Genomic DNA, 26,970 nt, shown 5'->3' with positions numbered 1-26,970 from the left:
TGAAGCCATTGGATCAGTTTGACAGAGAAGCAGCTAGCATTTTCAGAACAATGCAGGCAATTATTAGCTTGGATGCATACTATTACCATCACCTCCCCTTTTTACATATGTCTTTTGAACTTCAGCTATTTAATGCTGTTGGCACCCTGGTAGCTAGCAATGAGATGTATCCTGACACTTCAAATAGGCTTACTTCTCAGAGGCTTCTGGTTGCAAATGATAGTCTGTAACCACTTGAAGAGCAGGCTTTTTCTGACACTTTAGTTTACATGTAAAAATCAGTATTTAAAAAAAAAAGAAAATTAGTTAGAACCCCCAAACACTATATATATATTTTTTAAAGCAGAGGCCCGAAAGAATAAAATGGGTAGTGTAATTTTATTATATCCCATGCAGCAATTTTTCAAGTGCATTTTTTTGGAAAAAAATACACTTTTCTGAATTGTAATGCAAAAAAAAAAAAAAAAAAACCATACATACATAACCCAAACAGTGTAAATTTTACTAACCATAGACAAAGCTGTTACAGGTTACCACTTTAGATTTGCAGAGGAGGTCCAATGCTAGAATTACTGCCCAAGGTCTGCTGGCGTTCACAGTGATACCTCAAATGTGTGGCACGATCGATGTTTGCATGCGTGCGTGACCGATGCATGCGTTCGCCTTTGTGCGCAAACACTGTGGGGACAGGGACGCTTTCAGTTTTTAAATTATTCATTTTTTTTTTTTCTACACTGTCACTTTGGTTTTTTTTATCACTTTTATTGCTGTCACAAGGAATGTAAACACCCCTTGTAACGGCAATAGTCATGACGTGACAGGTAATCTTTATGGAGAGATCTGGGGTCTGTAAGACCCAAATTTCTTCTCTGCCCTTAAAGGGTTTGTAAACCCTCAAGGTTTTTCACCTTAATACAGTCTATGCATTAAGGTGAAAAACCTTCTGTAGTGCAGCAGCCCCCCTGAGCCCACCTTTGACTTACCTGAACCCGATTGTTTCATCGACGGGGACGAGCACAGCAGCTCCAGCCACTGTCTCGAGTCCTCATTGGATAGATTGATAGCAGCAGGAACCATTGGCTCCCGTTGCTGTCAATCAAATCCAGTGACACGGGACCGGGGGGCAGGGCCGAGTCCTGCTGTCTGTGTCAATGGACGCAGCAGTAGGACTCAAGAGCGCGCCCGCATGAGTGCCCCCATGCAATAAAAAAGCATTCTTAACCACTTCAGCCCCAGGAAGGTTTTACCCCCTTACCCACTTCAGCCCCAGAAGGTTTTACCCACTTCCTGACCAGGCCATTTTTTGCGATACAGCACTGCGTCGCTTTAACTGACAATTGCGCGGTCGCTTGATGCTGTACCCAAAAAAAATTAATCACCTCTGCGGTTTTTATTTTTTGCGCCACATAACCAAAAAAAGACCAACAATTTTGAAAAAAAAACCCCAATATTTTTAACTTTTTGCTATTATACATTACCAAGACAAAAAATGTAAAAAAAAAAAAATTCTTTAATAATTTAGGCCAATATGTATCCTGCTACATATTTTTGGTAAAAAAAATCCCAATAAGCATATATTGACTTTTTTGCGCAAAATTTATAGCGGATTGATTTAGGGACTTTTTATTTTTTTAATTGTTTTTACAGCAGCGATCTGCGATTTTTAGCATGACTGCAGCATTGCGGCGGGCAAATCTGACCCTAAGTGACCATTTTTGGGGACCAGTGACACCAATACAGTGCTTAGTGCTAAAAAAAATGCACTGGTCCCTGTATAAGTGACACTGGCAGGGAAGGGGTTAACCACAGGGGTGATCAAGGGGTTAAATGTGTTCCCTGGGAGATGCTTTCTAACTGTGAGGGGAGTGGATTCACTGGAGGAAAAGAGAGATCCTGATTCAGCTTAGCTGAAACAGGATCTCTCTCTTTTCCTCCCTGACAGAGCAGCGGCACACCGCTGTTTTGTGTCTCTTCTAAACGATCGGCGGCATGCCCCCTAAACCTCTAAACCTCGTGCACGGAATCACATACAGGTAAATGATTTTGCGCACCCGGGCCACCCTGCCGCAGTAAATGTACATGGGGCGATCCGGAAGCGGTTAATGACCAGGCCATTGTAGCACTAACTCTCGGTGGAGCTGCTGGTTTAAGCGGGCTTGTTACCTTCACTCTCCTTCCCTTTGTTTTACCGGCACCGGGTCTAGGGGTTCCGTTGAGTTTACCTCTGGACGATACACGCACCAACACTTGAGTACGTTTTCAATGCTTTATTGAACAATTTACTAAGGAAATAGCAGGAAAGAGGCAGAAGGGAAACTGCAGAAGAAACTCAAATATCTTCTTGTAAGGTTCTTGACAAACGTTGTGGTAGAATTTCGATATTATAATAGAATGCGCTCCCCTTGTGGGACACACTCTTCGCTCGCCTGGATAGGTCTCTCTCACTTGCCTAGCAGCCAGTACGTAGCATGAACAAAAGTCTCTGCCACAGACTTGTTTGGGATAAACCGGTAAGATCCTCTGCCACAGGATGTATTGGTTTTTCTGCGATGAACGTCAGTCACAGTGCTTGAACCTTTAAGCCAACCCGGCAACACTATGCTGTATAGTTACTTCTAGGATTCATCCTCCAACCGAGTCACCAGCCACCTCTCCAGACCAGCACGCTGCGTGATCCTTCCATGATGGGTCCTCCCCTGGGATCTCCTCGGTTGTCCAGCTTCCTCCCTTTAGATAGACAGCTCAGGACCATTCCTCGGCTGCTGTGGTAGGCCCCAGACAAGCTTCTGGGCCCACCCCTGCGCCGCAGCGTCATGGGACCACGAGATGGCTTCTCTAACGCATACCTGTCGGCCAGGAGGGCCAGCAGGTGGCTGTAAAACGAACCCCACAATATGGCGTCTGCCCCATAAATACCCTCGCCCAGAATGCATCTTGGAGGACCACCTCCACCGAGTTGTCTCCGGGACAGAAGAGCATCCATACGCTTCGACACGTTGCATTTCCAACACTGACCAGTGACAGCGACACCCACCAGTCAGCACGGAAACACACACAATGTCAGCCAAGCTGGAACAGGGGCAAACCTAACCTATTTAACAAACAAGTTACTAAATTCACCTAACATATGGTAGATCGCAAATCTACCAGCGCTACACCATTTTTTGCGATACAGCACTGCATTACTTTAACTGACAATTGCGTAGGTGTGCGATGCTGTACCCAAACAAAATTGATTTCCTTTTTTTCCCACAAATAGAGCTTTCTTTTGGTGGTATTTGATCACCTCTGCAGTTTTTATTTTTTGCGCTATAAACAAAAAAAGCAACAATTTAAAAAAAATATACCTGAAAACAGTTTAATAATCATCTATATATATGTAGCAATACCCCCGAAGGAGCTGCTTTTGTTTGTTAAGTTACTCTTACTCTACGTCCCCAAAGGAAGTAAAAAGTCTGTAACCTATTACATGCTTTTTATATACAAGCGGAGAAAGCAAGTTAGTGTGCACAGGAAGTCAGACAGTTTGCATCTGCATAAAAACCTGGCAGAGGAACCTCCCACCAATTAGCATAGGAGGGGAGGTTGTCCTGCCTACAGGCCACCTGAATTGGAATGGCCCAGCTAGATGTGTCAGGGGGTGAGTTGGGGTTGTCCTCCACTAATTGTGTGGTGGAAGAACCAGGCACCTCAAGAGTCCTTTTTGAAGTGAACACAGCTTCCTCAGAGGTTTTACCCAGCATATCATAAGTCAGTCTCTTAGGTGGGTGAATAGCTCTTTGCTCTCTCTGTTCTTTAGGCTCTGGCGTTACAGGCACACTGGTCTTTGCTTCATCCACAGCTTGTTCTTCTTCCTGCATATCAGCCTCAGCTCCCTCCTCAATAGGGATGGGCCGAACACCCCCCAGTTCGGTTCGCATCCAGAACATGCGAAAGTTTGCGCAAATATTCGAACACCGTTAAAGTCTATGGGACTCGAACGTGAGAAATCAAAAGTGCTAATTTTAAAGGCTAATATGCAAGTTATTGTCCTAAAAAGGGTTTGGGGACCCGGGTCCTGCCACAGGGGACATGTATCAATGAAAAAGAAAGTTTTAAAAATGTCAGTTTTTCTGGAAGCAGTGATGTTTAATGATGCTTAAAGTGAAAAAATAAAAGTGAAATATTCCTTTAAATATCGTACCTGGGGGTGTCTATAGTATACCTGTAAAGTGGCGCGTGTTTCCCATGCTTAGAAAAGTCCCTGCACAAAATGTCATTTTTAAAGGAATAAAGCTTGCGGCTTTAATTTAATGTAATGTCGGGTCCCGGCAATATGGATGACAATCAGTGAGCCAAAGGCATGGGTACCCCCCCCCCCCCAGTCCATTACCAGGCTGCACCACCAAATTAAGGACATGAGCCAAACAGGGCACATGGGTGAAGTGTCCCTGTCGGAGGGCGGAGAGGAGGTTGGTGCCATTGTCACAAACCACCATCCCTGGCTGAAGCTGGCGTGACGTCAACCACCTCTGAGCCTGCCCCTGCAGAGCTGACAAAATCTCTGCCCCAGTATGACTCCTGTCCCCTAAGCAGACCAACTCAAGCACCGCAAGGCATCTTTTTGCCTGAATGCTTGCGTAGCCTCTAGAACGCCTACGGAGCACAACTGGTTCTGAGGACAAATCTGCACAGGAAGAGGCCATAGAGGAAGAAGAAGAGGAGGGGGTGGAGGAGAGAAGTGTGGCAGAATCACCACTACCAGCATTTTGGAGGCGTGGTGGCGAAACAAGCTCCAACAATACTGCACCCTGTCCTGCATCCTTCCCAGCTGCCAGTAGGGTTACCCTGTGCGCCGTGAAAGAAAGGTAACGTCCCTGTCCATGCCTGCTGGACCATGAGTAAGCGGTAATATGCACCTTACCGCTGACCACCCTTGCACATATCGGTAGAGAGCCGGAATTGCTTTACGAGAAAAAAATTGGCGTTTGGGAACCTGCCACTGAGGTACCACACATTCCACAAATTCTGGAAAGGGGGCAGAGTCTACCAGCTGAAAAGGCAGCAGTTGGAGTGCTAGCAATTTAGCCAAACTAGCATTCAGCTGCTGAGCATGTGGATGGCTGGGACAGAATTTCTTTCGCCAGTTTAGCAACTGTGGTAGGGAAATTTGCCTACTACAATCGGACGTTGGTGTAGCGATAGCAGATTGCCGCAAGTACTTGGCATACCTAATTCTACACCTTCATTCCTGTCAGTGCTGGTTTCTGAGAGGACTGAAGGTATAGTGGGGTTGGAGATCCCAGCTGATGAGGATCAAGGAGAGGTCCGCCTTGTTCTTTGGAGTGGGTCTTTTAAGTACTGTTGCCAATGGACTGCATGGGAGCTCGACATATGTCTGGTCAAGCATGTGGTGCTTAAGCGGCTGCTGTTTTGGCCACGCTTAAAAGGCTTCAGACTTATGTTACAAACAGCAACAGTGTGATCTGCTGCACACGTCTCAAAAAAGGCCCAAAGAACTTTTGGAAAAACATGCGGAGCTCTGCGGTGTGATGCAATCGGTTGGCTGCCCTTAAGCTGGACCTTGGAGGGCATCCTGCCTTGTTGGAGATGTGCCTCCTCCTCCTCCTCTCTTCTATCAGGCACCCACATGGAGTCAGTGGCCTCATCATCCCCTCCCTCCTCACCACTGGAGCAAACCTGGCAGTATGCTGCAGCTGGGGGAACATGACTGCCAGCTTCTTGTCCTTCTAGGGCACCCCCTTTTCTCTCTGGGCTCACGTTACTGTCTTCATCCTCAACATATATATATATATATATATATATATACAAAGCTGGGATGTATATATATATATATATATATATATATATATATACTAAATACACTGCAGCTAACTGTCTCACTCACCTGCCTGAAGTATATTAGCAACAGTACACCAGGAACGGTCTGCAGTGAGATGAAGCTAAACTGTATACAGTGTATATATACAAAACCGGGATGCATATATATACTAAATACACTGCAGCTGACTGTCTCGCCTGCCTGCCTGAAGTATAAAGTACACCAGGAACGATCTGCAGTGAGATCTAGCTAAACTGTGTACAGTGTATATATATATATATATATATATATATATATATATATATATATATATATACACAAAACTGGGATGCATATATATACTAAATACACTGCAGCTATCTAACTGTCTCGTCTGCCTGCCTAAAGTATATTAGCAACAGAACACCAGGAATTTCCTGCCTGCTCAAACTAAAAGAAATGACACTCTCTCTGTTTCTCTCTGAACAAATGCCACCAACACACCACACGAGGCCGATCTCCAGCTCTTCCATCCAAACAACTCTTCCCCAACTAGGCTGACCCTGGGTATTTAAGGAGGCCTGCCCCCTGCCAATCCAGGTTAGGGATTGGTCAGGGCTCCCTAAAACACCCCAGGCAGCTCCACCTCTCCTCTCCTCTCTTTCTAGAACTTTCCAGCAAACTCTAGAAAGAAGAGGAAGGTCTCAGTGATGCTGCCTGTGAGTCACCAGCTGCTACCCTGAGCAACTCCCAGCCCAGATAAGATCAAAACAAACAGGCCTGACTGCCAGCTAGGCCTCCCTAAATTTACCATTTACCTATCCTACAAAATCCTATCTCTAGCACCTACCTACCTAGAGGGTGCTACATAAACTACTACTATTCCTTTATACTGGCTTCTGAAATTTACAAATGCAGCAATTTAGAAACTGGATGAAAAGTTTAGCACTGGGAAACACTTTTTATCAATGATACAAACTGCATTTTATATACAACTATATAGATCAGATGTCAGAAACCATGAATCAGACTGAAACATAAGTACAGTTAAATCACACTTGTTTATTAATAATAATAATAAAAAGGTAAACAGAGTAAACGTAGTCAAAACATAGCCAGAGTTCAGGAACCTGAACGGATAGTCAGACAAGCCAAAATGTCAGGGAGGCAGAAATGAGCGTAGTAGAACAGCAAGCAGGATCTGGAGCCAGAAGGAATGTCAGCCAAGCAAGTCTTTAACAGGAACACAGGAGAGCGTCTCTAGAGATGTGACCAAGGCCAAGGCAGAGATCATCTGGGCTGGACGGCTTAAGTGGGCAGGACTGACGAGCAGGATATCATCAACAGGTGAGTCACTGTGGAGAGAAAGGAGCTGGCAATTAGCCGACAGCTGAGCGGCCAGCTTTGAGAAGGAAGGGCTGAGCCCAGCCCTGACATCAGACCAAAATGAGGCACATATGAGGAGGAAAGAGGGACAGAGGGACTTTATTCTAAATCAGGGACAGTTGGGAGCTATGAGAAGATGTTGTCTATTTATGTCTGTTCCATTTATGTCTATCATAATACCTCGTTCACACGGGTGTTTTAATCTGTGCCCCATCCAAGGCCTGCTTACTGGCACCCTGGGTGTGTCCAGGGCCATGCACATGCATGGATTTCAAATTTGGAGTAGCTGCTGTGTCTGTGCAGCTGCTGCTTCCCAACTGACAGCTGGGACTGCCTGCATGGGAATACATGCAAAACCTGTGCAGCCCCATGCTGGTAAAACAGAGCCCTGCATGGGGCATGGATTAAAACACCCAGTGAGAACAAGGCCTGAGATAAGGGGGCTAGTGGAGGGGGTCACATGACTGTGACGTAATGTGTAGGGCGTAAGGAGAGGCCGACGGGGACCAGAAGTTACGTTATAGGAAGTCCAGTATTTGGTTGCATACATGAATAATTAGGGGAACTTAAAGGAGCCACACGTCTTTTCTGGGAGACACCATGGGCGATCAAGAGAGAAAACCCTGTAAATAGGAGGATAAAGTGCTCCTAACCTGATGAGTGGGAACACTGCAGTGTCCAAACATCACATACTATACCTCTATATATTGGAGGTGAGCAGGGCTTTTTTTCTCAGGGAATAGGTGCAGGAACTCAACCATGCCCACCACACACACATACCTGCCAAATGGCATCAAATAGTAGCTCTTCCCTCTGCATACAACCCCCTCCTTTCACTGCCCTCATCTTCTTCCCCCTTATTAAAAGCTTCACCATCTGTCATATGTCTTACCTTTGTTGCAATATTAACCTGAATCACATATCCGGCTGTAGTACCTCCCAGCATACTATACTATACTACAGTCACATGCAAGGGAGATCATGCAGCAGGAGCATCAACAACTGGTCACCAGGGAAAAAATGGAGACCACAGAGGGTGCAGCCTACCACACACCCTCTCCTGCCTATGACTGCACTGAACCCTGGGCACCTGTTCTGTATCTCCCTTGTCCCTGTCAGGCACTCAGTGGGATCTGTGCAGGAGATCTGACCTGTGGGAGCTACTGGGAGATAAGCTGTCACTTGTAAATGCAGAAGCTAAACTTCAGTGTTACCAAGTGATAGTGGTGAGCAGGGAGCAGAAGACCTGAGCCAGAGGTGGTGGAACTGAGTTCCTCCTAGTTCCTGCTGAAAAAAACCCTGGAGGTGAGATTTCTGGGGGCCTAAAAGGAGCATGTGGTGTTACTAAGACTACCATAATCTATCATGTATTGATGAAGGGTACACCTTACTATGGAAGTTTGCAACATTATATAAAGTTTTTATTTTGAATGGACTATACATTTGATTAATGGACTATATTTAGAATTGAAGTATTATTTAATTTAATATTGTGGTATTGACACAAGTGGAGTATCCTAATTTTAATATTATTCTTATTGCTGTAGTTTCACAGTACACTTGTTTGATATGACTTATGCCGCGTACACATGATCGGACTTTACGACATACTTGGTCCGGCGTACTGGATTTCGACGGACAATTCGATCATGTGTGGGCTCCAGCGGACTTTGTTTTCTCAAAAGTTTGACGGACTTAGATTTGAAACATGTTTCAAATCTATCCGACGGACTCGAGTCCAGTCGAAAAGTCCGCTCGTCTGTATGCTAGTCCGACGGACAAAAAACGATGCTAGGGCAGCTATTGGCTACTGGCTATGAACTTCCTTGTTTTAGTCCGGTCATACGTCATCACGTACGAATCCGTCGGACTTTTGGTTGATCGTGTGTAGGCAAGTCCGTTCATTCGGAAAGTCTGGTAAAGTCCGTCGAAAAGTCCGGTCGTGTGTACGCGGCATTAGTAATTTAATCAGCAGCGCAACATTTAAGCCCAGCACACACGGGCAAAATGTCGGGAGACATTTTCCGGAAAGAAAATACCAGCCAACATTCTGCCAGTGTGTATGTCGGTCTGTATTTTGTCGAACGTGCATGCTGGAAAACCAGCAGCCGACCGACTCCTGATCAGCACTTTCAGCCAATGGCAGAGATCGATGATCGGAGTGTTTTGGCGGGGGGGCCTTTCCCATGTCAGAACACAACAGCTCAGCAGGTGGAATCACTCCCGCCCAGAGCTGTAAGTTTTTTTTTTGGTGCAACCCGCGGGGGGAATGAAAAAAAAAACTGTAGTGTGTACCAGGCTTTACACTAGTATCCATTGTCATTTCATTTGTGAGGACACAAATAAGGGGGTTGGAACAGCTCTTGTGATTACATTTTTAGATTTTACGTTATCTTTTACACTTTTGAGGATATATAATTTGAGTCATGAGTCATAGTTTATTTGGTAGTGCAGGGGTTTACACCATTTCATTCCATTTATTTATTTCAGGTACTTATATAGCGCCGTCAATTTACGCAGCGCTTTACATATACATTGTACATTCACATCAGTCCCTACCCTCAAGGAGCTTACAATCTAAGGTCCCTAACTCACATTCATACATACTAGGGACAATTTAGACAGGAGCCAATTAACCTACCAGCATGTCTTTGGAGTGTGGGAGGAAACCGGAGTACCTGGAGGAAACCCACGCAGGCACAGGGAGAACATGCAAACTCCAAGCAGGTAGTGTCGTGGTTGGGATTTGAACCAGTGACCCTTCTTACTGCTAGGCGAGAGTGCTACCACTACACCACTTGCCGCCCATTCCATTCACATAGGGTGGAGTATGCTCTGATCAGCAGGAAATCTGTGAGTAGATCCTGTGCTCATCAGAGCCGAATGGGATGGATGTCACATCTGTGCCCATTCACCCCCTGTCAGCTCTATAGGCAGCTGGGTGTAAACGGATTCCACTATATGTTTACATCAGGCTACCTCTGATCTAGACAACGTTGTTTTAATTTTTTTCTATTGGACCTGGAGGGACCCAAAGGAAGGCGAGTGTAAACAGACACAAAGTATTTTACGCACATTTGCACATACACTCTTGTAAAAATTCTTCTAGTTTTCTTGGGTTACATCATACACATGAATGCTCATGTAGCGGGTGCCCTTCTCTGTCAACCGTGATCTGGCCAAGCTGGCCAAGATTCTTCTGTGAGGGAGAGAATGCCTGTCAGAGTCTGCGGGGAATTTCTCCTCCCCTTTTTTTCTCCTCACACAGACACAGGGATGCTAACTCTGCATCCCCCCCTGTGTTCCTATTGGCAGGAGGAAGAGAGCCAATGACAGGAGCAATTACAGGAGCAAATTAGAAGGACTTTAACCACTTAAGGACCAAGCCTATTTTTTTAAACTTGGTGTTTACAAGTTAAAATCATTTTTTTTTTGCTAGAAAATTACTTAGAACCCCCAAACATTATATATAGATTTTTTCAGACACCCTAGAGAATAAAATGGCTGTTGTTGCAATACTTTATGTCACACCGTATTTGCGCAGCAGTCTTACAAGCGCAATTTTTTTTAAAAACATTTTTGGGTCACTTCCTTGTAATAGAAAAAAAGCATGACAGGACCTCAGATCTCACATTTACAATTAAATGCAATAAAAAAAATATATATTTATATATATATATATATATATATATATATATATATATATATATATATATATATATATATATATATATATATTTTTTTTTTTTTTTTTAATTTCCCCTTTAAGACCTTTGGGCGGAAGTAACGTTTTATGTCGCTTCCATCATCCAATGTTATGGAGCCGAGCGGGGGCCTTCTTTCCCTCACTCGACTCCATGTCTGAGAGGGGAGAGGACCTGATCGGCTCCGCCGCTACCGACGGCTGAGACGACCGGAGCACGGCGGGAGGGGCCCTCTCCCGCCCCCAATAAAAGTGGTCTTTCGGCGAATCTGCCGCAGAGACATATTTTATCAGAAAGTGGACCATCCGCCGTTTAAGAATATACTGGGGTTATGGCAGCTATCTGCTGCCATAACCCTGGTATTCTACTTCAAAATACCGACATGTAACGACGGCAGGCGGTCCGCAAGTAGTTAACAAGCAGCAGCTGCAAAGGATTCTGGGATATGTAGTCCCCACCTAAATGGCCACCTAAATGGCCCCATAGCTTTCTATGGAGACAAAACTACAAGAGACAGCCTGTTCCAGGGGAAAAGAAAGTAGAGACTCCATCTTGCTGATCTGAGGGGATCTCTCAGACACCACGAGGCAAGAGAAAAGACTGGACCTACAGGAGAGGTGCTGCCTCCCTGGTCAGTCCACCGCAGGATTTCAGGCATCCACAGCCGGTCGGGGACATCCACCTTGATAGATGGGGATCCCAGGTGCACATCCAGACGCCCCTGCATTGACGGCGGTGAAGCGTTCCAGTGTGAGGTGACATTAGTTTGGGCCTGACCGCAGGATTTGGTGAGAGGGCGTTTGCCCATTTGCAGGAAACAAGGACAATGCACACAAATAGAGTTGTATGGACACTGTATACAGACATCATTGCTCTTAGTCACCTTGCTGACACCTGTAGTGCCACAGGACACAAGGCCATTCAGATACAGAGAGGATGTATACAGACACCATTGTCCTTTCACCTTGCTGAAGAGGATCCTGCATGGTTTACTTGATAATCAGGGCCGGTTGTGTTGTTTGGCCTTGCTATTCAGGAGCTTAAGTGCACCAACGAGAGTGGCTAGCTGAAGATACAAGCCTCATCATTTTTGAAAGGGACTGAAGTTACTAGTGCCATATGGGCACGCACACACATACTCAGGGCTCTGTATATGCAGTGTACATGGGACGTGAACGTGAAAAATCATTTTGAAGGCTTATATGCAAGTTACCATTGCCATAAAAAGTGTTTGGAGACACAGGTCCTGCCCCAGGGGACATGTATCAATGCAAAAAAAAGTTTTAAAAACTGCCATTTTTTCGGGAGCAGTGATTTTAATAATGCTTAAGGTGAAATAATAAAAATGAAATATTCCTTTAAATATCGTGCTCGGGGGGTGTCCTTAGTATGCCTGTAAAATAGCGCATCTTTCCCATGTTTATAACAGTGCCACAGCAAAATTACATTTCTAAAGGAAATAATGTATTGTTGGATCTCGGCAAAATAGATAAAAATAACAAAAATACCAAAAAAATGTCATGGATGTCTGTTAGAGAAATTATACTTTAAATGTCAGTTATGAAAGACGCCATTTTGATTATCATGGCCTAGAAATAAGCTATAGTGATAATATGGAGTCAGCAATATATACTCAGCAATATAATATGCTTAGATGTGCAGTTTTGAATATATCCTGTATTTTTGTGTTGACTTGGGGAATTTTCAAGTCAGTATCCTGTAAGCATTGTTATATGTAAGATAACAGTCTGTAACAGACACTTCCACCTTTCCTGTTGTGTCCAGAATAAAGTTGAAAATACATGAGACTGGGCATTTTAAGACAGGAAAGGGGGGTGTCCAGGGCTTATAAAAAAAGACATGTACCACAGTAATCTCTTAGAAATGATGAAGGCTGCATGAACGTGTAAATCATTTCTCTTGCATATGCAATAAATATTACCTTGATGCCTGAGGACGGTCTGAGATGGTGAAATTATTTCCATAACAATTTGGTCTTTCGAGCCGGGAGTCCAATTCCCCGAGACGCACTGGCCAACAGTGACCGATGACCATACGGCAAAACTGTAAGTCCTCCATCTCAAATTAGATGTTAAAAAGAGGCCGGTCTGCTGAACTAGTGCCTCCCGGGCAGCGACTTACCGGATCAGCACAAGAGACCGCTCTCGGGACAAGGTAAGATTTTTATTTTTATTTTATTATTTAACCTTTTGTGTTAGACTTGATTAGGAATTTGATGAATAAGGGATTTGAATATATACATACAATATAGAGATTGATCGAATGTTTATCTGTTTCTGTCCTATCTGCTTTACTCTTGTTGAGGGGAAATAAGTGGTCACGTATTCCCCGTATAGATCCGTCTGTGGCCATCCTGGATGGGCAGACCTAGTGACTAGCCCGCGTTTTGGGAAGACGCGCTCAGGGCGACCTGGCGGCAGTCGAGCATTGCGGGTGTTCTCTCTTGGGTGTTCTCTCTTGTGTGTTTTCTCTCTTGTGTGTTTTGATTGAAGGTTTATCTGTTTCTGTCCTATCTGCTTACTCTTGTTGAGGGGAAATAAGTGGTCACGTATTCCCCGTATAGATCCGTCTGTGGCCATCCTGGATGGGCAGACCTAGTGACTAGCCCGCGTTTTGGGAAGACGCGCTCAGGGCGACCTGGCGGCAGTCGAGCATTGCGGGTGTTCTCTCATGTGTGTTTTCTCTCTTGTGTGTTTTGATTGAAGGTTTATCTGTTTCTGTCCTATCTGCTTACTCTTGTTGAGGGGAAATAAGTGGTCACGTATTCCCCGTATAGATCCGTCTGTGGCCATCCTGGATGGGCAGACCTAGTGACTAGCCCGCGTTTTGGGAAGACGCGCTCAGGGCGACCTGGCGGCAGTCGAGCATTGCGGGTGTTCTCTCTTGTGTGTTTTCTCTCTTGGGTGCTCTCTCTTGTGTGTTTTCTCTCTTGGGTGTTCTCTCTTGTGTGTTTTCTCTCTTGGGTGTTCTCTCTTGTGTGTTCTTGTTTGATTCTTCTGGTTAATAGTCATTTGATATAGGGGTATGGTCCCATACTAATATCCGGGTGCAGATAAAGGAAATTTGTCGATTGGATCTTAGATCCAGACAGCCTTGTAAACTGCAGAAAATCCCTTGGGGACACATAAATACTCCTAGATCAAAACCTAAAGAACCCTCCGTTGATACAAGGGTGTGGCCTGATAGATTTCCAGGTAACAAACAGAGGACATTTGGCGGACCGCAGTGTTCATGCCAGCCTCATATGTTGTATTAATCCTGAGCAGGCACATAAATACCCTTGGATCAAGGACTGAAATATTAAATGTTTTAATAGGATGAAAAAAACAGTCGGGAGAATTCAGTCTCCTCGTAATTCTGTAATTCTCTAAGACACCAGTGTTTTAGCAATACACAAGATCAGTAATCTAGAAGTGATATATCACGACTAGAAAGTCTGTGAGTGATTGCAAGTGATAAGATACTGTGTGCGTGTGTTGTGTCATTGTGAGAAGACATTAACAAAAAAAAGAGCTCCGTGTGCACGATAAACAAAATGGGTATGATCCATGGAAAATCTGTTGGTATGAATGAGGATGCTAAGTATATGTATAGTCTAGACAAAGAGAATGTGAAATTTCTTAAAATGTGGAAAACAAAGTATGATTTTGATGCATCTTTAAATAAGGATTGTTGTGTAAAACTGTGTAGAAAGCTTAAAAATGATGCCGGCACGAAAATAAGGAAACAGAAGAAATTAGGCCTTCCCCAGGCAAAGAAATGGCTTGAGGAGGCTAACCGTAGGTTAAATTCAGAAAACCATAAAAAGACTATGTTTTTGGACAAAGAGGAGGACAATAATATGACCATCCTCCGAAGTTTAGTTCAGCAAGTATTGACTGAACAAAACGTAACAAACCAAATGCACCCGACAGCCCCCGCACATACTTTGGAGACCTCTCCAACCTCACTGACAGTTGCTGCTCCCCCTCCGACTTCAATACCAGCTCCCAATTCCCTATATCCTATTGCAGACCTGCAGTCCCCACCACCATATGGGACAGAGGCATGCAATAAGTCACCCCCATTGACCTCCCAACTATCTACGAATAACCCTTTTACCATGCAACCTGACTCTCCACTGTTTGTTGTTCCCCCGTGGTCACCTGGGTCACCCGCAGATGCAACCGATTCTCCTATGGCTGTAGCTAAACCCCCTCTCAAGATGACCCTTGCTGTCCAGAGGAGTCCACAAGGGACGCCCCTTACAGCAACGGTTACAAAATTTCTTGGGGACCTGGTGAACAAATTGATAACCCCCACAACAGGGGAACAAACAGAATGTGGAGAGGAAGAATTTCCACTAATTGAAGTTCCCAACCCTAGGGCAGGACAAAATGTAGGAGGTATAGTAGTCCCCAACACTATGATGGTCTATCGTCCCTGGACCCCTGATGATGTTAAAAAAGCTACTGAAGGGATACCACATCCCAAGGTCAACATAGCCCAATTCAGAGATGGTATCATGGGAATGATTGCTAGCTATCATCTAAATGGGAGGGAAATAGAGCAGGTCATTAGACAGATCCTGGGTCCCGACTGGCATCATGTAGTGGGAGATTGGAGTGGATTAAACAATCAGGGAGTTGTGTTGCCTCATGATGATGCAGCACTGGAAAACAGGAGAAATGCTCTTATAGCAAGGATGAGAATAGATGGATACGTAGAGCCGACTGGTCCATGATAAATCAGTGTGTGCAGGGAGAAGAGGAAACAGTGGACAATTTCATTGTTAGGATGAGGGAGATTTTCAATAATCACTCTGGAATAGAAGTCCCAGTAAATCAAGTAAACGATAGCCCATATGAACAACAGTTAAAGAATGCAATCTTGAAGGGGCTGCTTCCCCCTATATCAAGTTTTGTTACCAAACACATGATCAACCATAGGATCTGCAGACTTCAGGAGCTGATTGAGTATGCGAGGCATGCTGAGCGGCACTTCCAATCAAAAAAGAGAGTAAAGAAAGGGAAGGTGCTTATGGTAGATGAAGGTAATGATGTGTATGTCATTGAGAAGGAGAACAGAAGGGTGGGAAACACTCGAACAAGGCCCCGCATTCAAGATTATGAGGGGAAAAAGAAGAGAGGGGAGTGTTTCCTGTGTGGTAAAAGAGGTCACTTGGCAAAAGAATGTAGGTCAAACAGAGAGGAAGAAGCATGACTAGATGTTGGTATGTCTGCAGAGAGAGATACAGAAGAAAATGATGAGAAAGAATCTGAAATTTTGGATGTATGCGCTGTTGAAACTTGTTTGCATGCTGAAGTCAAACCAGAAATAAACTTGGTTGTGAAGGGTAGATGGGTAACATTTCTTTGTGACACTGGGGCTTGTAGGACCCTAATACACCCACTGGATATGCCCCCAGGGGTAAAGAAAAAAGGTGTAGTATATGTGAAATCTGCAAATGGGTTGATGCACCAGGAGGCCGTGTCCGAAGGCCTTACTGTGGAAGATCCACAGACAGGTAAAAAGGCTCAGTGTAAAATTGTAATTTCAACTAAATGTCCTGTTAATTTGTTGGGTAGAGACATGTTGCACGCTCTTGATATTTCTGTCGTACCAGTGGAGGGAGGTCTCAAAGCCCATCGGCTGTGTGAAAAACAAATCACAGCTGTGGATAATGAGCCCCGATACTGGTACAGCCTGGATTTGCAAACTGAGGGCTTAAATTTACCCAAAACCCTGACAGAAATAATTGAAGAAGAGCCTGAGAGGAAAAGGTATAAGGTCCAGACAAACCTCTATTGCACCATGTATTACAAAAAGACCTCTGGGCCCGATAAGTCCTATGAGAAACAGTTAATGAGTCTCACTAACACTGAAGTTCTCTTAAAATACTTGTACTGTGATAAGGAAGGAAATAGCGTGGCTACTTGTCTCCTACCACAGCCTATTCTGCAAATATACAGGCAGGATACTGTGCCTCATGTTTCGGTCACCCGGAACCCCAAGGTATCATGGCATGAGCTGGGAGAACTTATCACGGACTGGGTCCAATTGACAGACGAGGAACTAAAATCTAGAGGGATTTGGAGGTACAAATTGACGTGGTTTGTTAAGTGTATACCCAGAACTCACATGATTACAATTTGTGACAAAAGACAGTGACTGACACTTTTGACCCAAGAGGAAGAGGATGCCCTAAAAGATGTCCCCGATATCTTGTGGTCAAGAGGAAAGACGGACGTGGGCCTAATTAAAACAGCCAGTGAAGTCCAAATAACCCCTAAGAGTACAATGAGGCCTCACCAAAAACAATATCCACTGAGGAAAGACGCTGAAGAGGGTGTAGATCCCTTGATAAAGGAATTATTAGCAAAAGGTGTCATCATTGAATGCCCAGATTCACCATGCAATACGCCCTTGTTCCCAGTTAGGAAGCAGAAGGGAGGGGAAGATGGGTGGAGACTCGTGCAGGATTTACAGGCGGTCAATAGGGCCGTATTACCGAGGGCCCCGGTGGTCCCAGACCCGCATGTCCTCCTGAACGACCTCCACCCAGAGAATAAGGTATTTTCTGTCATCGATATCAGTAATGCTTTCTTTTCCATTCCCTTACACAAAGATAGTCAATTCTGGTTTGCATTTACGTACAAAAAAAAAAAATACACATACACCAGGTTACCCCAGGGATATTGTGAAAGTCCAACTATATTCTCACAAGAAATGTCCAATAATTTGTCTCGGTTTGTACCTCCCAGTGGGAGCCAAATTCTCTTGTATGTGGATGACATTCTGGTAGCGGCTCCTACAGAGCAACAATGTAAAATTGACACCTTGGCTCTCATGCATTTCCTCGCAGACCAAGGTCACAAGGTCAGCAAAGACAAATTGCAACTGTGGAAAGAAAAGGTGAAATACCTGGGTTATATTTTATCTCAAGAAGGTAGACATTTGGATGAGATCCGAAAAGAGGCCATCCTTCAAGCCCCCAAACCACGTACCAAAAAAGAAATGATGTCATTTCTTGGCATGGCAAATTTCTGTAGAGCATGGATAGCAAATTATGCTACGGAGGTGGCGCCTCTTTCTGATCTCATCTATGGTTCACTAATGGCTGCAAAAGATTCCATTCAGTGGAATGTGCAAGCAGAGGATGCATTTACAAAGATAAAGCACCTCATTGTAGGTTCTGCTGTACTTAGCCTTCCAAATTACAGTAAAACCTTTTTTCAGACTGTAGATTGTAAGGAAGGGTACATGACTTCTGTTCTTACACAAGTTTATGGGGACAAGCACAAACCAATTGCATTCTATTCCACTAAATTAGATCCAGTAGCCCGGAGTTTGCCCCACTGTGTACAAGCTGTAGTAGCAGCCTCATTGGCCATACAGTCCTCTGCACTGATAGTACTGTTCCACCCCCTGGTACTTAAAGTCCCACATGCCATTTCAGTAATTTTACTGCAAGACAAAATCTCCTATTTATCTCCTGCCAGGCATCTATCATGTATGACTACTCTTTTGGGACAGCCTCACATTACAATCGAGAGGTGTACCACATTGAACCCAGCCACACTGTTACCAACACCTGGTGATGGGGATCCACATGATTGTATAGCACAAATTGATGAACGGGTACTCCCTAGGAAGGATCTCACTGATATTCCCTTTCCCGATGCTGACATTACCTTTTTTGTTGATGGGTCTTGTAAAAAGGACGATAAAGGGGTAAATCAAACGGCATATGCTGTAGTAACACATGACCAAGTCATTGAAGCCAGACCCCTTCCCAGTTCATACTCCGCACAACAAGCTGAAATTATTGCCCTATCCAGGGCCTGTAGTCTAGGGGAAGGGAAGAAAATAAATATTTATACAGACAGCCAATACGCTTTTTCTACTATACACATATTTGCCCAGCAATGGAAAAATAGGGGTATGATTACGTCCACAGGTAAACCAATCTCACATAGAGATCTTATCCTTGCCCTTCTAGAAAATGTACAAAAACCAACACAAGTGGCTATTTGTAAATGTACAGCACACAGAAAGGGAACAGATCCAATTACTCTAGGGAATGTACTAGCAGACAAGACCGCAAGGGAAGCTGCTACAGGACCGCAAAAAACACACATATACTATACAGGTCCCCAAGAAAATGATGGGGTACGGAAAGCTATTGATAAAACATGGTTATCAGAAATGCAGAAAACATCACCGGCAGGTGAAAAACAAAAGTGGTTATCTAAAGGGGCAACGCTGGTCAATGGTATATACACAAGTACAGAAGGTAAACCCATCTTACCTACATCACTTTTTAGATATGCTGCATTATTGAGTCATGGGCAAGCCCATATCTCAAAAGGGGGGATGGTGCAAGTGATCAACAAGGTGTTCACAACATATGGGTTTACGAACTATTCTAGAAATTTTTGCCTCACATGTCCGCTTTGTAACAGATACCATGCCCAAGGTGCTCTAAGACCCTTAAGGGGCCATTTCCCCAAACCCCCTTATCCATTTCACACGATATGCATGGATTTTATTGAATTGAACAAATGTGAGAATAAAAAGTTCTGTCTGATTATTGTTGACATGTTTACGAAATGGGTGGAAGCTTTTCCTATGACACACCCAGATGGGCAGTCAGTGGCCAAAGTACTAATCAAAGAGGTGATTCCACGTCAAGGAATCCCCTCTGTGATTTACAGTGACAACGGCTCCCATTTTGTAAACCGAACGATACAACAAATTGGTAAATGGTACAATATTGACCTAAAGAACCACTGTGTCTACCACCCACAATCTGCGGGCACAGTGGAGAGACACAATGGTACCTTAAAGAGTAAACTAAGAAAATTGATAGAGGAGACAGGAAAAAACTGGGTTCAGTGTTTGCCAATGGCATTGTTGAGTACAAGAATTACCCCTACTGCTAAAGGACTAACACCGTATGAAATGCTGTATGGTAAACCTTATTATATTCCACAACTTAGAGCATTTACTCGAGATGACGAGGAAATGGACTATGACCTGGCAAATTATATGAGGAAGTTGCTAACAACTAAAGAACTCCTATGCCCAAATTCTCTTACAGGTCAAGAGACTAAATCAGAGCAGGAAGATCTTGTACAACCTGGAGATTGGGTCTGGATAAAAATAATAAAGAGAAAGACTTGGTCTGACCCCAGGTGGGAAGGACCCTATCAAGTATTGTTGTCTACCCCTACTGCAGTAAAAATCGTGGAACGGATACCTTGGATACATCTCACCCACTGCAAGAAGGCACACTATTTGAGTAAAAAACTGATTAAGAATTAACTACCACACAACAGAGGAAGAACATGGTGCAATATGGACTCATAGGGGTGGAGGGAAGACCCAGAGAGAGACTTTTGTTCGAGCCAGGGTATTTTACCAAGACATGGAGGGGGAGAATACTTTTTGCCATATTGATAATAGTAGGCATAGTTGTGGGAATTTATGTGCTTCTTGACCTTATCCCGATGTTGAGCATAATGGGTCAAAGGGGGGAAAGACAGATGACAAAGGGACCAGACGGTGCCACCATAACTGTTACACAGGGTAAGACCACCACCATACGATTTGATCTCAGTCAGGTCATAGACATTGGGCATCAAAGGTATGTCTTTGATGGCAAATATCTATGCTCTACTCCAGAATGCAGTACATGGGCTGATGTATGGTGGTCATCCGATGATGACGGATGGCTTTCTAGTTCTGCCGTGATCCCTGAACAGAGGAAGGATCAGGTAGAACGTATATCAATATATAGCCGCCGGGGGTGGACTGGGAGCTGCCAGTACCGTACTATACGTGGGAAGTGTAATCCCATTTCAATAACAATAAAAAACCCACAGGTATCAGATGCTGGAGTTTATGGACTGGGAGTATATAGGGCAAGTCAGGGTGATCTACTAGGGAGAATTACTATTAAGGTTGTAACCCCTGGTCAGATCACCCCAGCCCCAGAACCAACACAGTTTAAACTTAATCCCTCTTTGGTCAAAACAGATTTTACCTATAAAGAACAATTAAGTATAGAAACAGGATTTGGAGACAAAAATGAGTGGATAGAGTGGGTCAGATACACAACCCAATCTAAAGGGTTAGGTGATTGTATTTCTTGTGCAAATCCAAGACCACAATTAGCCACCGTTCCTCTCCCTGAAGAGGAAACTGACTTGACTTGTATAATAAGAATGTTTTCAGAAAATATTACTGGGTCGGAATGTGCAAATGAGAAAAAGAGCTACCCAAAGACTAAAATGCAAAGTATACCCCCATCAGTACAAGCATTACCAGGAAATTTTACTTGTTTTTCTAACAATGACAGTAATGGTACAAATGTTGGCACCCTATCCACGGAATACTGTGCAACTACAATCCTTACTACAGACATTAAGTACCAACTAAAATGGTTTCAGAAACAGAAACGGCAATTGGCTGATGTTTGGTGGCTGTGTGGAGATAAGAGACTAAGGCCCAGATTGCCACCTAGATGGGGGGGTAGTTGTGCCCTTACCCGATTGCTGCTTCCCTTCTATATAGTTCCTATAAGTGATAAATCAATGAAATTACCAGGTAAATACTTTTTTAAACGAATTAAGAGAGAAACACCACAAGGCTCATTTGACAACCGAGTGTATATAGACGAAATAGGTGTTCCACGAGGAGTTCCAGATGAATTTAAAGCGCAGAATCAAATAACAGCAGGACTCATCTCACTCTTCATATGGGTCCAGCCCAACAAGAACGTCGACTGGATAAACTACATCTACTACAACCAGCAGAGGTTTGTGAATTACACCAGAGATGCTATCAAAGGTATAGCAGCACAATTGGACGCCACCTCTTTGACAGCGTGGCAGAACCGTATAGCGTTGGATATGTTGCTGGCAGAAAGGGGCGGGGTATGCAAAATGTTCGGCACCTTCTGCTGCACTTTTATTCCAAACAATACGGCACCTGATGGAAGTATCACCAAAGCCTTACAAGGCCTACAAATGCTATCCGAAGAATTAGCTGAGAACTCTGGTGTAGAGAACCCCCTGACAGGACTTTTCGAAAAATGGTTTGGTAAATGGGGTGATCTTGCAAAAAGTTTGCTTATCTCTATTGTCATGGCAGCCGCAGTTCTTACATTGTGTGGATGTTGCTGCATTCCCTGTATTAGGGGATTTCTTCAAAGACTGATTGACACATCTTTAACAAAAACTATGCTCCTCCAGAGCGACACGGAACTATACTCGGAACCTGATGATGAATTTACAACTCTCGCTAAGGACTCATCTGTCTAAATGATAATACCTGGTAAAATAAAATAACCTGGATATTTGAAGTATTGACATTATGAGTATAAAAGGGGGGAGATGTTAGAGAAATTATACTTTAAATGTCAGTTATGAAAGACGCCATTTTGATTATCATGGCCTAGAAATAAGCTATAGTGATAATATGGAGTCAGCAATATATACTCAGCAATATAATATGCTTAGATGTGCAGTTTTGAATATATCCTGTATTTTTGTGTTGACTTGGGGAATTTTCAAGTCAGTATCCTGTAAGCATTGTTATATGTAAGATAACAGTCTGTAACAGACACTTCCACCTTTCCTGTTGTGTCCAGAATAAAGTTGAAAATACATGAGACTGGGCATTTTAAGACAGGAAAGGGGGGTGTCCAGGGCTTATAAAAAAAGACATGTACCACAGTAATCTCTTAGAAATGATGAAGGCTGCATGAACGTGTAAATCATTTCTCTTGCATATGCAATAAATATTATCTTGATGCCTGAGGACGGTCTGAGATGGTGAAATTATTTCCATAACAATGTCCCCCCCAAAATCCATACCAGGCCCTTCAGGTTGGGTATGGATATTAAGGGGAACCCTGCTACAAAATAAAAAAAAAATGGCGTGGGGGTCCCCCCAGGCACTATATACTCTGAACAGCAGTATATATACTATGCGGCCTGCCCTATATACTCTGCAGAAAAACTGGGCCTTAGATGTTGGTGGTACCAGAACACTGTAAGCCCTCACAGTTACTCTTGTTGGGGGCAGGAACTGGCTCTGCTGTAAAATATTTGATCAAAAAGTGTAATTACATGCCCCTGTTAAACAGGGGCAGAAAAATTGGGCCTTGGGTGGTGGTGGTGGTGCCACAACACTATAAGCCCTCGCAGTTACTCTTGTTGGGCACAGGAATAGGCCCTGCTGTGAAATATTATATCAAAAATTGTAATTACATGCCTCTGTTAAACAGGGGCAGAAAATTGGGCTTTGGGTAGTGGTGGTGCTACAACACTGTAACCACTCACAGTTATTCTTGTTGAGGGCAGGAACTGGCCCTGCTGTGAAATATTATATCAAAAATTTAAATTACATGCCCCTGTTAAACAAGGGCAGAAAAAATGGGCCTTGGGTGGTGGTGGCGCCACAACACTGTAACCCCCTCACAGCTACTCTTGTTGGGCGCAGGAACGGGCCCTGCTGTGAAATAATATATAAAAAATTGTAATTACGTGCCCCAGTTAAAGCGGGGTTCCACCCAAATTTTGAACAACATCTATATGTATTCTCTTCCTTGCCTAGATGCTGACATGCCGTTTAAAAAAATGTAAATCGCCGTAATTACCTTTTATTTTTCTATTCTTCTTTGCACTTCCTGGTTCTCCTCCCGTGGGAGTAGGCGTGTTTCTAGCCTCTCCCAGACTCCGCACAGCCTCCTGGGAGCTAGTCTCAGGCTTCCCAGGATGCCACTGAGCATGTGCGGGAACGAGCGGTGAATGCTGGGAGCACAGCATTCACCACATCCAGGAAATAAATGCTTGTGGGCTTCAAATGCCCACAATGAAGATGGAAACCGCCTGCAGTGAATAATATAAGTTATTCTTTCCGACGAAATCTGACACAGGCGGACATATTACACACAATATGTGAGTATGTAATGCTGAGAAGAAAAGTTTGTGAATGAACTCAAAAAAAAAAAAAAACGATAGATAGGTGGACCCCCGCTTTAAACAGGAGCAGAAAAATTGGGCTTTTGGTTTTGGTGGCGCCAGAACACTGTAAGCCCTCACAGTTACTCTTGTTGGGTGCAGGAACGGGCCCTGCGTTGAAATATTATATCAAAAATTGTAATTACATGCCCCTGTTAAACAGGGGCAGAAAAATTGGGCCTTGGGTGGTGGTGCCCTAAATCAAAAATATTGTTGGAAGCTAGCATCACCAAGATTGAGGAGGAATAGGATAGTCAGCATAGGCAGTCTTCAAGGGATCCCAGATCCATAGCAAATTCAATCAGTTACATCACCATCAGGTGCTTGATAGCTGCTGATCCAAGACTGATTCATTTTTATGAATGTGAGCCTATCAACGGAGTCTGTGGACAGGCGCACTCTTTGATCCGTTACAAACCCTCCAGCAGCACTAAATGCATGTTCAGAAAGCACGCTGGGTGCAGGACAGGCCAGTAGCTCAATTGCATATTGAGCAAGTTCTGGCCAGTGGTCCATCCTGAAGACCCAGTAACCCAGTGTATGCTCTGTTGGAAAGGTCTCCAAGTCTGCTCTTGCCCCTAGATATTCCTGCTCCATATAATGCAGTCGCTGGCGATGGTTGCTTGAACCGATCAGACCTTAGTGCTGAGGACTGAAAATTTGTTTAAAGGCATCCAGCCACCTTCTCCACCACTCTTCCTCTGAGTGAACGAAGCCTAAGCAACACGTTGTCCAGCACCAGGAAACGGTAACCTCCCAGGGTCTTGAAATGTGTTGCACAAACCTTTCTTCAAGGACTCCTGAAGATGATTCATCCTCATCTCTCTCTGCAAAGGCAGGATGAGTTCTGAAACCTTACCCTTGTAACGTGGCTCATGAAGGGTTGCCAGCCAGTAATGATTCCTCTCCTTGATACCACGAATCCTAGAGTCCTTTTGCAGGCTTTGTAGAACCAGGGAGGTCATGCAGCATAAGTTTGCAGAGGCATTCAATTCTGAGTCCTCTGGGTCAGTAAGGATCACATCATCCGAAACTACCACCTCCCAGCCACGTACAACTCCTTGGGTTTCTGGGGACTGAAAACCATCCCTTGAAGACTGCTGCTGAGTGTTATCCTCTACATCCATGCTGACACAATCCCCCTCCTTCTCCTCTGCTTCCTGCGTGTTTGGCGGGCCCGCAAGAATGCTATCTGGATAAAGGGGGCCTTGAGAGGAAAGGAAGTAATCCTCTTCCTCCCTCTGTTCTGCCCCAAGGGACCTGTCCATGATTTCACAAAGCGTGTGCTCCAGCAGGAAGACTAGAGGGATAGTGTCACTGATGCATGCATTGTCGCTGCTCACCATCCCTGTGGCCTCCTCAAATGGTGACAGGACAGTGCATGCATCCTTGATCAGTAACCACTGGCATGGCGAAAAGAAGCCAAGCTCCTCTGACCCTGTCTTGGTGCCATATTCGTTACTCATTGATGACCCTCTGCTGTGTGTGCAGCCGCTGCAGCATTGCCAATGTTGAGTTCCACTTGGTGGCCATGTCACAAATTAAGTGGTTGGTGGGCAGGTTGCATTCCCTTTGAATGTCAGCCAGCCGAGCACTGGCATTATATGACCGACAGAAATTACCACAGACTTTTCTGGCCTGCCTCAAGAGATCTTGTAAGCCTGGGTATCTACTCAAGAACCGCTGAATCACCAAATTCAGGACGTGTGGCAAACATGGAACATGGGTGAAATGTCCCTGTCGGAGGGCGGAGAGAAGTTGGTGCCATTGTCGCATACAACCATTCCTGGCTAAAGCTGGCGTTGCGTCAACCACCTCTGAGCCTGCCCCTGTAGAGCTGACATAATCTCTGCCCCAGTGTGGCTCCTGTCCCCTAGGCAGACCAACTCAAGCACCGCATGGCATCTTTTAGCCTGACTGCTTGCGTAGCCCCTTGAATGCTTACGGAGCACCGCTGGTTCAGATGACAAATCTGCAGAAGAGCCATAGAGGAAAAAGAAGAGGAGGAGGTGGAGGAGAGAGCTGTGGCAGAATCACCACTAGCATTTTGGAGGCGTGGTGGCGGAACAAGCTCCAACAACACTGAACCTTGTCTTGCATCCTTCCCAGCTGCCAGCAAAGTTACCCAGTGCACTGTGAAGGAAAGGTAACGTCCATGCCCGTGCCTGCTGGACCATGAGTCAGTGGTAATATGAACCTTACTGCTGACCGCCCTGTCCAATGAGGCCAAAACATTGCCTTCCACATGCTGGTAGAGAGCCGGAATGGCCTTCCGTGAAAAGAAACAGCCTTTTGGAACCTGCCACTGAGGTACATCACATTCCAAAAATTCACGAAAGGGGACAGAGTCTACCAGCTGAAAAGGCATCAGGTGCAGTGCCCAGCAATTTGGCTAAGCTAGCATTTAGAGGCTGAGCATGTGGATGGCTGGGACCAAATTTCTTTTTAGGGTTGAGCAACTGGGGTAGGGAAATTTGCCTGCTAAAATTAATTGGTGGTGTACTGCTAGCAGATTGGCTGTAAGTACTTGGGACACCTATTGCTATACCTTTATTCCTCTCAGTACAGGTTTTTGAGAGGACTGGAGGTATAGTAGGATTGGAGATTCCAGATGAGGAGCAAGGAGAAGTCCGCCTTTTTCTTTGATGTGGGTCTTTCAAGTGCTGTTACCAATGGACTGCATGGCAGGTCGTCATATGTCAAGCATGTGGTGGCCAAGCGGCTGCTGTTCTGGCCACGCTTGATCCGCTTCAGACATAGCTTGTGTAGCCATGGTGTTAGCACTACTGACAACCAATCCGCCAAATCACCCCACTGCCAGACTTCATGCATCCTTTCCAGAGACAATGAACAGTCTTTTGCAAGCTTTGTTTTTGTTGTTTTATTGGGGGTACAACTTGGATAGGGATTGGAATATGGGATGCCCATAGAATCAATTATTGCCATCATATTTACAGATTTCAGTTGCTTTGATCATAGTTAGAGCCTGAAGATTGAATGTGCACACTTAACTAAATAGAAATCTTCTCCTGCAGCTCCCTGCAGACTG

General features: G+C 44.5%; 1 protein-coding gene across 1 annotated transcript in view; it reads left to right on the top strand.

Moving 5' to 3' along the window:
- Positions 1-12,779: 12,779 nt before the first annotated feature.
- The window catches only part of LOC141127798 (uncharacterized), a 30,830-nt gene continuing 16,639 nt past the window's right edge, over positions 12,780-26,970 (top strand). Inside the window, exons 1-2 of the mRNA XM_073614585.1 lie at positions 12,780-13,065; positions 19,994-21,656. Of these exons, the coding sequence (XP_073470686.1) occupies positions 20,241-21,656 (1,416 nt within the window). The 5' untranslated portion in view covers positions 12,780-13,065; positions 19,994-20,240. The remainder of the gene's footprint in view (positions 13,066-19,993; positions 21,657-26,970) is intronic.

The sequence above is a fragment of the Aquarana catesbeiana genome, linkage group LG01, assembly GCF_042186555.1.
Source record: "Aquarana catesbeiana isolate 2022-GZ linkage group LG01, ASM4218655v1, whole genome shotgun sequence".
In the NCBI taxonomy this organism is placed as follows: domain Eukaryota; kingdom Metazoa; phylum Chordata; class Amphibia; order Anura; family Ranidae; genus Aquarana; species Aquarana catesbeiana.
The sequence above is the reverse complement of the archived record's forward strand: the minus strand, read 5'-3'. Positions and strand labels throughout refer to the sequence as shown.